This window comes from Callithrix jacchus, chromosome 20 (genome assembly GCF_049354715.1).
Source record: "Callithrix jacchus isolate 240 chromosome 20, calJac240_pri, whole genome shotgun sequence".
In the NCBI taxonomy this organism is placed as follows: Eukaryota; Metazoa; Chordata; class Mammalia; order Primates; family Cebidae; genus Callithrix; species Callithrix jacchus.
In genome coordinates, this window is record NC_133521.1 from 8092068 (window position 1) to 8104691 (window position 12624).

General features: G+C 55.3%; 1 protein-coding gene across 8 annotated transcripts in view; it reads left to right on the forward strand.

The window, feature by feature from the left end:
* The window catches only part of ADCY7 (adenylate cyclase 7), a 74952-nt gene that overhangs the window by 40407 nt on the left and 21921 nt on the right, over positions 1–12624 (forward strand). For all 8 annotated transcript variants that reach the window (XR_013530184.1, XM_054248527.2, XM_054248526.2 and 5 more), the window contains 6 exons: positions 4282–4719; positions 7067–7270; positions 8116–8277; positions 9035–9184; positions 9691–9839; positions 11003–11114. Coding sequence is in view for 7 of the 8 variants with exons in the window: in XM_054248527.2 (XP_054104502.1) it covers positions 4549–4719; positions 7067–7270; positions 8116–8277; positions 9035–9184; positions 9691–9839; positions 11003–11114 (948 nt within the window). In the remaining variant the exon portion in view is untranslated. The remainder of the gene's footprint in view (positions 1–4281; positions 4720–7066; positions 7271–8115; positions 8278–9034; positions 9185–9690; positions 9840–11002; positions 11115–12624) is intronic.

Here is a 12624-nt window from a genome sequence, read left to right on the forward strand (position 1 = left end):
TTCCTCTTTAAAATGTGGCTGCTCACCCTGCTCTACCACTGGGGTGGTGGTGAGGTGAGAACAAGTGAGGGGCCCCTGGGACTGCAGCCTCCTCAGGAAGTGGGGACTTGACCTGTCCAAGGGCATAGCTCTGCTCTTGGTGGCTTTGGAGTTCAGACAGGACCCGCGGGGTGTGGGTTAGGGAGTAACAGAGAGGCAGGGCTTGGCTTGAACTAAGGGAGGACTCAGGGCCAGAAAAGGTACCCAATGATGGAGGAGACTGCCCTGACAGGTGGTGAGCTGCCCATCACAGAGGTGTGCAAGCTAACAGCAGGGTCATTTGTTAGCAAGCAGGTGTGTGAGTCAACGGCAGAGTCATTCAATCCAGGGGTCCCTGGATTGGATGCATCTCAGATACGACAGAATCGGATTGGATGCATCTCAGACAAGGCAGAAGGGTTCCTTCATCCAAGGCCTTGTGGGAGGCCCTCCCCGTTGCCAACTGAGTGAAGGGCTGGTGGAAGAACTGGTGATTGGACAGGGGGCCTTGAAAACTTCCCAGGCAGGGGGTGCCTCTGGGTCTGGCTTTGGGGCGGTGGCTCCTAGGGAGGAGCTGGCCTGGGGACATGCCACTGGTGGTGGGTTCCTGGGGCCCGTCTGGAGATGTGATCAGTGAGGTCATTCTCCCCAGGCCTGATGCTACCCAGCTTGTTCTAGGAGTGGGCCAAGGTCCCTGGATGGGCCAAAGTCATTGTGCCCGTGCTGTCCACTGTCTACCTGCCCCTGCCTGCCATTGCCCGGGAAGTAACCTAGTGAGATGCTTGAGAGGCATGTCTGCCAGGCCTGGGTTCCCATGGGCCCTTAGGACCCTCTCAACTGGTTCCTCCCTCTCCTTGTGGTGGCCCAGCCTGGCTTTGTGTGCCTGGAGTGGGTGTATCCACACACTCTCACACTTGGCACTTGCATGCATGTGTCTGGCCACCTCAGCTCTGGTCTGGGGTCTTTGCCCAGGGGACAGAGCAGCTGTAGGGAGTGGCCTTAGCCCGTCTGGTGTTTGGAGCTTCTCAGCCTGGTGTTTGGCCTCAGGACAGGGGCAGGTGAGGTTGTTGTTCGTATGCTGTGGCATCTGGCTGAGTCTCCCAGGATGTCAGGCGGGGAGCCTGGGCTGTGGAGCCCTGGTTTGGGAGCTGGCAGACCCAGGTTTGAATCCTAGCCCATCTACCCACCAGCTCCGGCTGTGTGATCTTAGGCAATCACTCTGCCACTCTGGGCTCAGTTCTGCATCTGTGAAATGGTGGTGCCACCTTGACCTTTACTGGTTGGTTGTGAAGATGACAGCGAATGTGTGTGCAGGTGCTGGGGTGACAGGAGCTGCTGCTGTTATTACTGCAAAGGGCTATTTTGGGGTGACGGGAGGCTGAATTGGATGCGTCTCAGGCAGGGACCTTATCTTGTTTGGCAAACCCCACAGCACAGGTTTGGATGTATATGGTTAGCACACAACACATGCCTTTGTGGAATATAGACTGATTAGTTTAGATTTAGAGGTTATAAACTAGTGAGCTGCAATCACTCAGAAAGTTGAAATCAGCTGCCAACATTAATCATTATTTCTTGTAGAGATCAGATTTGTAGTTTGAACACTTTGACAGCTCTGGGCTAGACCCCCGAAGTGTTGAACAGGTGCCAAGGCCTGTAGACACCTGCCCAGGCAGCAAAGGAGCCATGGCCCCAAAACAAATGGCCCCATCCTCCTCCCCCAAATATGTGATTTTTCCATTTTGTTCCTGGTGTGTGGTGATGGAATAGGAACTTCCAGGGGAAATAGAGCCTGAGGTGGCTTCTGGAATTGAGGTGACCCCAGGGACCTAATAGCAGTGGGTGCTGGTTTTGGGGGCTTCCCTTAGACTTGGGGACCTTGGATATTCTGCTTTTTCATCTTTAGGGGCTGGGGGCTTGCCTGGCCACCTTCCCTGTGCTGGACCAGCTGTCCTTTGAAGCTTCCACTGGTGGCTGGCCATTTGTGCCCTGTGACTGCCCTGAGCCATCCTGTGTCTCACAGCCTCTCTGCCCTCTGTCCTCTGCCTCTGGCCATGTCCTGATTCGAATCCGAGGCAGGCCTGGAGGACACTGGGGGCCTGGACTCTTGGTCCAGGGTCGCCCCCTTTACACAGGTTCCTGCTGGGAATATGGCAGCTGTCCCCAAGTCCTCATTGTTGTGTGAGGGATTGCACATTTTTGGTAATTTTCCTTCCTTTGGAGACTGATGGGGATCCCTAGGGAGAGAGAGCCCAGCCTAGCACACAGGAGGTGTAAGGGCTGGCAGGCGTAGGTGTGACTCAAGCCTTTTTTGGAATAGATGAATGTGCTAATGAATAAATGGTGCTGGGGAAAGGAGCCCACATGGGCCGAGCATGGCAAGCCTGGGGTCAGCTCACAGTTTTGTCACAAAGGGGCCTCTATGTCCCTCTCTGAGACTCAGCTTCCTTTTCTGTGAAGCAAGGCTAGCAGATATCTGAAATTTGCATCAGTGGACTCTTTTAAGAAAACAAGATCTTTGCCAGATATAGTGGCTCATGCCTGTAATCTTAACACTCTGGGAGGCCGAGGAGGGTAGATTGCTTGAGCCTAGGAGTTTAAGACCAGCCTGGGCAACATGGTGAAACCCCATCTCTACAAAAAAATACATGGCCCACTGCAGCCTCAGCCTCCCTGGGCTCAAGCAATCCTCCTACCTCAGCCTCCTGTTATTGCTGCAAAGCTACACAGGAGGCTGAGGTGGGAGGGTTGCCTGAGCCCGGGAAGGCTGAGGCTGCAGCAGGCCGTGATCGCACCACTTCACTCCAGCCTGGGTGACAGAGTGAAACCACATTAAAAAAAAAAAAAGAAAAGAAAAAATGCAGTTTTATGTGGAGCTTACTGTAACACATGCAGGGGCTGCTCTGGCTGAAAAGGGGCATGGGGGCCTGAGCCTGTGCCCCTCGGCCTTCCCTTCTCATTGGGGCCCTGAGGCATGTCCCCAAATCCCAGAGCTCCCAGGATCACAGCTTGGAACCCTCTGGGCCTGGAGATGTGAGACTCACTAGGAAATGAAGTGAATGTGGTGTCTGTACCAGGGCCATGGGGACAGAGCAGAGCCTGGAAACATCTCAGCTGTGTGGTCTCCTGATCCACTGAAATTCGGTGAGGAAAGGATGGCCAGTTCACTGAACGCTGCTGGGATAGTTCAATATCCATGTGGAAAAAAAGAAATGAACCTTGATCTCTACCTCACACCATACCCAGAGTAAATTGAGATGGATCAGAGACCTTTGTGTGAAAGCAAAACAGTGAAATGTGCCGAGCAGAGCTGGCCTGTAGAAGTTTCTGTGATAACACACATGCTCTGTGTATCTGTGCTGGCCAGTACAGCAGCCACCAGTCACATGTGGCTGTTGAGTATTTCTTTCTTTTTTTTTTTTTTTTTGAGACAGAGTCTTGCTCTGTTGCCCAGGCTGAGTGCAATGGCACAATCTCAGCTCACTGCAACCTCTGCCTCCCAAGTTTGAGCCATACTCCTGCCTCAGCCTCCCGAGTAGCTTGGATTACAGGCACATGCCACCATGTCCAGCTAATTTTTATATTTTTAGTGCAGACAGGATTTCACCATGTTGGTCAGGCTGGTCTTGAACTCCTGATCTCAGGTAATCTGCCTTTCTCAGCCTCCCAAAGTGCTGGGATTAGAGGCATGAGCCACCTGGTATTTGAAATGTGGCTAGTGTGACCAAGGGACTGAGTTTCTAATTTATTTTAAATTAGTTTGAATTTACTTTAAAATAGTGGCCGGGCATGGTGGCTCTTGCCTGTAATCCCAGCACTTTGGGAGGCTGAGGCAGAAGGATTACTTGAGCCCAGGAGTTCAAAACCAGCCTGGGCAGCAGGGGGAGACTCTACCACTACAAAACAAAATTTTTAAATTAGCTTGGGGTGTGGTGGTGCACACCTGTATTCCCAGCTACTCAAGAGGCTGAGGTGGGAGAATCCCTTGAGGCTAGGAGTTTGAGGCTGCAGTGAGCTATGATCATGCCACTGCACTCCAGCCTGGGCAACAGAGTGAGACCCTACCTTAAAAAACAGAACAGCCACATGTGGCTAGTGGCTACTATCTTGGACAGTGCAGTTCTAGAAGACAGAAGGAACTAGCTTTATGACAACAGGGCATAAAAGTTAGGGTAGGGTTAAGATGGATAAATCAGATGTGGAGCTGTGAGGCCTGGGCCCCGCTTTCCCTGATGCCAGCCCTCCCCTGACTCTGCCCATTAGGTCAAGTTCTGGTCTCCGTGGAGTAACCGCGTGTGGAGTCGCACAGGAGGATGCCAGCGGCACAGTGAGCGAGGCCTGGCGCCAGAGCTGTGCAGACCTCTCATTGGCCATGGAGCAGCAGGCCCAGGGGCCCTCTCCCCAGCCCCGCTTGCCTGCCTCGGAGAGGCCAGAGGCCTAGGCCCACGGGGGAGGCTGTTGGCAGACAGATGCCCTCCAGACCCTGGGGCCTCCTTAACAGCCAGTGGACACATTTGCTGACAGCGGAGAATGCCGGCCAAGGGCCGATACTTCCTCAACGAGGGTGAGGAGGGCCCTGACCAAGATGCGCTCTACGAGAAGTACCGTCTCACCAGCCAGCACGGGCCGCTGCTGCTCACGCTCCTGCTGGTGGCTGTCATCGCCTGCCTGGCGCTCATTATCATCGCCTTCAGCCACGGGGTGAGTAAAGGCAGCCCCTGGGCTTCATGTCTCAGCCCTGACCTTGGGCAAGCTGTTATCTTCTCTTAGCCTCAGTTTCCTCTTTTGTAAAATGCTATTTTTTTTTTTTTTTTGAGACAGAGTCTCACAGTCTCACTCTGTCTCTCAGGCTGGAATGCAGTGGCACGATCTCGGCTCATTGCAACCTCCATCTCCTGGGCTCAAGCAATTCTCCTGCCTCAGCCTCCTGAGTAGCTGGGATTACAGGCATGTGCCACCATGCCTGGCTAATTTTGTATTTTAGTAGAGACGGGGTTTTACCATGTTGGCCAAGCTGGTCTCAAACTCCTGACCTCAGGTAATCCACTTGCCTTGGCTTCTCAAAGTGTTGGGATTACAGGTGTGAGCCACTGTGTCTGGACAATGCTATGTCTTTTACACCATATTTAGACTGGTAGAAGACAGGTTTCGAATTAATTTTTTTTTTTTTGAGACTGGATCTTGCTATGTTGCCCGGGTTGGTTTTGAACTCCTGGGTGCAAGTAATCCTCCTGGCTCATCTTCCTGAGTAGCTGGGATTACAAGCAGGCAGGACCATGCCCAGCCTCTCTAAGTTTAATACAATTTTGAAGTCTGAAGTGGTTTTAGATATTACATTAAATTGTCTTAATACATTATTCTAATTTTTCTCCATGATGAAATTTGATTCTACTGAAGACCTGGGGTTAGGGATGGCCTGTGTATCACTACCCTCACTTCCCATACCCATGCAGACATCATTAATCAATCCCTACACTCCATACTGAGCCTGGCTACATTCTCAGAATCCTCTTTTTATTATATATTTTTTGTAGATACATGGTCTCACTATGCTGCCCAGGCTGGTCTTGAACTCCTGGCCTCAAGTGATCCTCCTGCCTTGGCCTCCCAAAGCATTGAGATTACAGGCACAAGCCACTGCACCCGGCCTCAGGGTTTTGCTCTTGTTGCCCAGGCTGGAGTACAATGGTGTGATCTCAGCTCACTGCAACCTCCACCTCTGGGTTCAAGCAGTTCTCCTGACTCAGCCTCCCGAGTAGCTGGGATTATAGGCATGCACCACCACACCAGGCTAATTTTTTGTATTTTTAGTAGAGACGGGGTTTCACCATGTTGGTCAGGCTGGTTTTGAACTCCCAATCTCAGGTGATCTGCCTGCCTCAGCCTCCCAAAGTGCTGGGATTACAGGCATCTGCCACTGTGCTGGGCCTCCTCAGAATCCTAACACAGCTCTCCAGGCTGACACCACTCATGTTGTCTCTGGCCCAGGCACTTGCCTTGGTATAGCCACTAACGGTGTTCAGCTACTGAGCATTTAAAAAGTGGGAATAGACTGAGGAACTGCATTTTTTTTGACGGAGGTTCACGCTTGTTGCCCAGACAGGAGAGAAATGGCGTGATCTTGGCTCACTGCAGCCTTTTCCCCTGGGTTCAAGTGATTCTCCTGCTTTAGCCTCCAGAGTAGCTGGGATTACAGGCACCTTCCACCACACCTGGCTAATTTTTGCATTTTTAGTAACAATTAGGTTTCTCTATGTTGGCCAGGCTGGTCTCAAATTCCTGATCTCAGGTGATCCACCTGCCTCAGCCTCCCAAAGTGCTGGGCTTATAGGCATGAGCCACCATGCCCAGCCCATTTTCTTTATAATTGATGTAAATTTGATTAGCAGAGATCTGGAAGAATACTCAGAAACTCCAGGATGTTTATGTGTGTTAAGTGGCCAGGACAGTGGCTGCTCTGCCAGTGCTGCCTGGACCCACATGGCTACCAACCACAGGACAGTTGCTACTGTGTGCCAGCCCCACAGTCAGGCCTCTGCCCCCACGGACGTCCAGGACGCTGTGCCCGTCCTGTTCCACTCTGTGCCGCTGCCCCGGCTTCTCCCCTGTGGGATGCCTTTTCCTGGAATCCCTCAGCAGCCTCTGCTCACTTGCTGAGGGCCAGGCCCGTGTCCCATTTGGATGATTTTCTGAGACTGTGCCTGTGAGCGAGTCCCACCCTGTGCTCATGATGTCACCTGTGGCTGTGCACAGAGCACCGTGGGAACCCGGAGAGGAGGCAGAGGCGGATGGAAAGTGATGGCATCACGGGTGGGGCTGTGGCGATGCTCGGGCTCCCAAGGAGACAGGAAGTGGGTGGTTGAGGTAGCCTTGGCAAAGGTGACAAAGAAAGGACTGAAGGTGAGCGGGAGCCCGGTGTGGGAGGGTGCAGCCACACCTTCCGTGTGGATGAAGCTGTAAGTGAGGCAGCCAGCCTGGCAGGCTTTCTGGAGGAGGTGGCACTGCCCAGGGGAAAGCTGAGGCATTTCTGTCTGTTTGCTCTGCCCAGGACCCCTCCAGACACCAGGCCATTCTGGGCACGGCGTTCCTGGTGCTGGCAGTGTTTTTGGCCCTCTCTGTGCTGGTGTATGTCGAGTGTCTCCTGAGGCGCTGGCTTAGGGCCTTGGCGCTGCTTGCCTGGGCCTGCCTGATGACCCTGGGCTACGTGCTGGTGTTTGACGCGTGGACGAAGGCGGCCTGTTCGTGGGAGCAGGTAACGGGGGGACCCTGGACTTCCTGACGGCTGCATACTCAGCAGCTCCCACCCCCGTGGTGGGTGCACTGCCATGGGCCCTTCCTGCCCCACATGCTTGGCTGTGTGTCTAGGATGGGCCTGGGCTGGTTTTGTCCCTGTGAGTTCTCTGCACTGACAGGACTGAGAGGAGGGAACATTCCCTTGGATGTCGGGCTACAGCACTTGCAGGGCCCTTTCTCAACAAGCTCGACCTGCAGGCTTGAGCTGCACTGGGCTGGCTGGGGTCACCAGCCCAGTCCTGGACAGTCACTGTCACCAAGTGGTGGCACACTCTGACCAGTGGGCCTGGGTCCTGTGACAGCTCCTGTGGCTGGGGCAGGCTGGGATGAGGTCCAAGGAAACCCATGGGGACTGAAGGGGAGGGAAGGAGGGAGGGGGCACCACTCCCAGAGGGGTAGACGCAGGGCTGGTCGGTGGGGGTGGTGAGAGGGCAGCTGGGGCCGCACTACTGGAGGCAGCTGGTGAGAAGGAGCCCCAGCCTCCTGGTAATCACCATTCCTGCCCAGAGAGAGCCATGTGGGAAGGGCACCAGGAGGGGGCTCCCTGATCATGTGGACCATGGAGCCTCCACCTGGGGTGGCCACAGACAGTGGATCTGCATAGGAAACCATGAACCATGTGGCCGGACCCACCCCAGAAACACATTCTGGCTTTTCTTGTTCCCTTGTATGTCTGCCCACATGGCAGGGTGAGGGGCTGCCCTGAGGGCATTCACTGGGTGTGCTGGTGCGGTGCAGGCTTCTGGGGGATGCAGGGCTGGGGCAGTATGTCAGGGCACTGGGCTCACGAGGCTGCGTCCACAGGTGCCCTTCTTCCTGTTCGTTGTCTTCGTGGTGTACACGCTGCTGCCCTTCAGCATGCGGGGGGCTGTGGCTGTAGGGGTCATCTCCACCGCCTCCCACCTCCTGGTACTCTGCGCTCTGATGGGAGGCTTCACAACGCCCAGCGTCCGGGTAGGGCTACAGGTGAGGGATGGGCCAAGGCCTCTGGGGAGGGGGTTGTGGTCTGGGTCTAAGGGCAGAGGGGGGCCCCCTCTGGGTGAGTTGGACCTAGAGCCGTGTTTGCAGACAGCCCGCTTCCAGGCCAGGCCCTCTCCGAGTCTGCTCCGAAGCTGGGCCCCCAGGGGTGGCCCTGACCTCCAGCCTTGTTTTGCTGGCCTAGGGCTCCCGTGTGGCTCAGCCCTCAGGGTCCTGACCTCGGGCCCTCCCCTCTAGTTCAGGGGCACTGTCATGGGGTGAGTCCCATTCCTGAGGTTTCTCTCAGTCCCTGTCCTGACAGAGCTTGGGGAGTTTCCCAGGACACTGCGTTTTGTCTTTGTGTTGAATGAGTAAACCTTTTGTTCATAATTATTGGGGTTTAGAGATATGTTTTCCTCCTGACCATGCCTGGGGTCCTTTCTGGGCAGAGGCTGAACCTCTGCACAGCCCGCTGGGCGCTGTGCCCTCTGGGACTACCCTTAGCACGCATGCCCCTCTGGCCCTGGGCTCTGTGAGGTGGTCTCTTCTGCTTCCTTGGGCATCCTGATCTTTCGGTCCTAGTGACTCACTAGGAGACTAACTCCTGCCTGGGCCTCAGTTTCCCTGTCTGCCCTGGGAAGACTGCCATCCTCAGTGGGTTGGGGGGTCAGGAAATGGGAAGGGAACAGTGCCATCACAAGTCCACCTGGTGTCCTGGGAGGGCATGGGCCAGGCCACATCTGACCCCACCCTGGCCCACCCATAGCTGCTGGCCAACGCGGTCATCTTCCTGTGCGGGAACCTGACTGGTGCCTTCCACAAGAACCAGATGCAGGATGCATCCCGGGACCTCTTCACCTACACTGTGAAGTGCATCCAGATCCGCCGGAAGCTGCGCATTGAGAAGCGCCAGCAGGTGGGACGCAGCCCCCACTCCTCACCCTGCACACCCCTGTCCTCTTCCTTTTTCTGTTGGACATGAGACGCCCATGGTGCCATGTGCAAGAGGTGCGTGACCAGACACCCATGCAGTTCTCACCTCAGTGAGTCCTGGGCTCCAGCCGGGTAACCAGAGCCTGTAACTCTTGACTCTGCATTCCTCTGTGTGGTGTCAGTCCTGGGCAGGCCGTCCCCAGGTGGTGGCAGAGAAGGCCATAATGGCTCCAGGCTGCCCACCCATCGTGTAGCCTCCCCAGCTGAAAGGGCCCTTTCTCACTCAGCCTGAGTCCTGGGGGCTGCTGGGGACATGGGAGGTGGATGCCCAGCTGGGTTGACAGAAGATGGGAGCAGAGATGGGGGCATCATGGGCAGAGCAGGCAGGTGGGCAGGGAGGACAGGGGCCAGGTAGGCCAGTTCTGGGCCCTGATGCCACCCTGCCTGTCCCCCACCGGTCCGCCCTCCGGTCTGCCTGCCTGCCCCCAGGAGAACCTGCTGCTGTCGGTGCTCCCGGCCCACATCTCTATGGGCATGAAGCTGGCCATCATTGAGCGGCTCAAGGAGCATGGCGACCGCCGCTGTGTGCCCGACAACAACTTCCACAGCCTCTACGTCAAGCGGCACCAGAATGTCAGGTGGGCGGCGAGCCGTGTGGACAGTATCTCCTGGGGGCTGAGCCCACCACCCTATCTGGAGGCTCAGACCCCTGCTCAGGCAGCCTCCATCCCTGCTCCAGGCAGCCTCCCGCCCTATCAGGAGGCTCACACCCCTGCCTGCTTAGGAATTGGGAGAGGGCCCCGTGGTCCCAGGTCAATCCAGGGCCCTTCCTGGGCCTCAGAATCCCCACCTGTTTCCGCAGGGGCAGGATCAGATCAGGGCTCTTAGGACTCATTGGTGTTGGGGAAGATGTAGCAGCCCCTGAAACTGCCAAACTGTGTGAGCAAACATAGCTTTTTGAAGGAAAGGGTCCTTTCAGATGGTTCTCAAGGGGCACAGGACCCCTAGAAAAAGGTAAAGCCCCCTGCCTTGGTGCCCAAGAGTGCCCCAGTTCTGACACCTGTCCTTGGCTGATTCACAGGGAACCACAGAGTTTTACTTGAATGTACTGACCTGAGTTTGTCAAGTGTAGATGTGGGTACTGGGTGCTGTTGAGTGTAGATGTGGGTCCTGGGAGACGCCCTGGGTCCTCTGCCTGTAGTGTCAGCATTATATCCAAGGCTGGCCCACTGCCTTTTCTCTGGACTGTGCATGGTCCATGAGCTCAGGACTTTGTAACAGGGACATCTGGTACAGATTCCAGCTCCTGGCTTCTCAGCAAGTCTCAGTGTCCCAGAGCTTCAGTTTGCACGTCTGCAGAATGGCAGTTCTGCAAGGGCTGTGTGAGCACTGGATGCCTGTAAAGCACTTGGCGTGGAGGTTGTGTTGAGGGAGCACAGAGCCATCTCTCTTTAGGGAGTTCTGAAGACTGCGCTATGGCGAACATTGGATGGGCAAGAGGAACGCTCCGTGACAGCTGACGTGACAGTTGAAGTGACCTTCAGCTTTCTGCAGGGATGGGGCTGGGGCAGGCCCGAGGGCTCCTGCAGGTTCTGGGCTTTGCTCCCTTTTGCTTTAATATGAAGCCCCTGGAAATGTAATCTTTGTGGCTGGGTGCGACTCTCCCATTCCTATGGAGGCTGAGGAAGGGCAGTGATTGGGCTCAGGCCTGGCAGGCTCCTGGGCTCCAGACAGTACCCCGTGCTCCTGCTGCCCCATCCAGGTGCCTGGCTCTGACACTCCCACCCTGCCCCTTCCCCAGCATCCTCTATGCGGACATCGTGGGCTTCACGCGGCTGGCCAGCGACTGCTCCCCCAAGGAACTGGTGGTGGTACTGAACGAGCTCTTTGGCAAATTTGACCAGATCGCCAAGGTGAGCCCACCGGCCTGTGCTGGGCAAAGCCAGGCCCTTCCCCTGCCCGTCGCATCTCCAGGAGTGTCCTGTGTCCAGTGCCCTGTTGGGATTGAGTTGGGGAGGCCATGGCTGAATTTTAGCATCCAGCTGGCAAACATATGTGACCACCCCATGGTAAAGGTGGGGGTGAGTGGTGACCACCGCAGCCAGGATCCTGTGCCCCCAGAGTGTGAGGCTAGTGGGGAGACTGCCAAAGCACACTGGGCGATATACTGGGGCTCCAGAGCTCAGATGTGGGCTCAGGAGGAGGAGATGGCTCCATCCTCACTGGTAAGCCCAGAAGCTTCTGTTCACCTGGTAGCTCAGGAGGACTATGGAATGTCCAGCCTCACCCAGAAGCAGCTTTTGACAAGCTCTGAGGTGAATCATGTGCACATTAAACTTTTATTTTTGTTTGTTTTTGTGAGACAGAGTCTTGCTCTGTCACCAAGGCTGGAATGCACGGGTGCCATCACTGCTCACTGCAGCCTTGACCTTCCAGGCTTAAGTGAGTCTCGTGCCTCAGCCTCCTGTGTAGCTGTGATTACAGGCACGTGCCACCATGCCTGGCCAACTTTTTGTATTTTTTGTAGTGATGGAGTTTTGCCATGTTGGCCAGGCTTGTCTCAAACTCCTGACCTCAAGTGATCCTTCTCCCTCAGCCTCCCAAGTGCTGGGATTCCAGTGTGAGCCACTGCTCCTGGCCCACCTTAAAGTTTGAGACACTTGAAAAAATCTCTGAGGAGGAAAGGGAACAGTGTTTTTGGCAGGCAGAACAGCAAAGATAAAAGCCTGGAGTAGAGAGAAAGCCCTGTGTATCCATGGGATGAATGTGGCTCAGTGTGCACGGAACAGGGTGTGAGGGGGTAAGGGCACAAGGTCAGACGTGCAAGGATGTGAAGGCCGAGGCGAGGACCAGGATGCTGAGGAGCTCAGGAGGTGCCAGGCAGGAAGGGGAATCAGGCAAGGAATGTCTCCACTGACGGACCAAATGGTCCTGAGAGAGGCTGAGTGCCGGGCCCTGAGCCTGGGTGGGACCTTGGCCCACATGGTATATGCTCTGAAGAGAAGTGCAGGGGCCGGGGACCTGGGGAGCACCTAGTCCAGCCTCAGATGGTCAGGGCAGACTTCCTGGAAGTGGTAGTCATTAAATAGAGACTGAAATATAAGATTTAAGGCAGCAGCTCCCTATCCTGGCTATACCTGTGAATTACATGGAAAGCTTAAATACAACACCAACACCCGTGTCCACACACCCATCAGAGTTTTGTTTTGTTTTGTTTTTGAGACAGAGTCTTGCTCTGTCACCTAGAGTGAAGTGCAGTGGCAGAATCATGGGTCACTGCAGCCTCAACCCTCCCAGGCTCAGGTCGTCCTCTCACCTCAGCCTCCCAAGCAGCTGAGACTACAGGTGTGCACCACAACCCCTGGCTAATTTTTTTGTGTTTTGTGGGGATGGGGTTTTGCTATGTTGTCCAGGCTGGTCTTG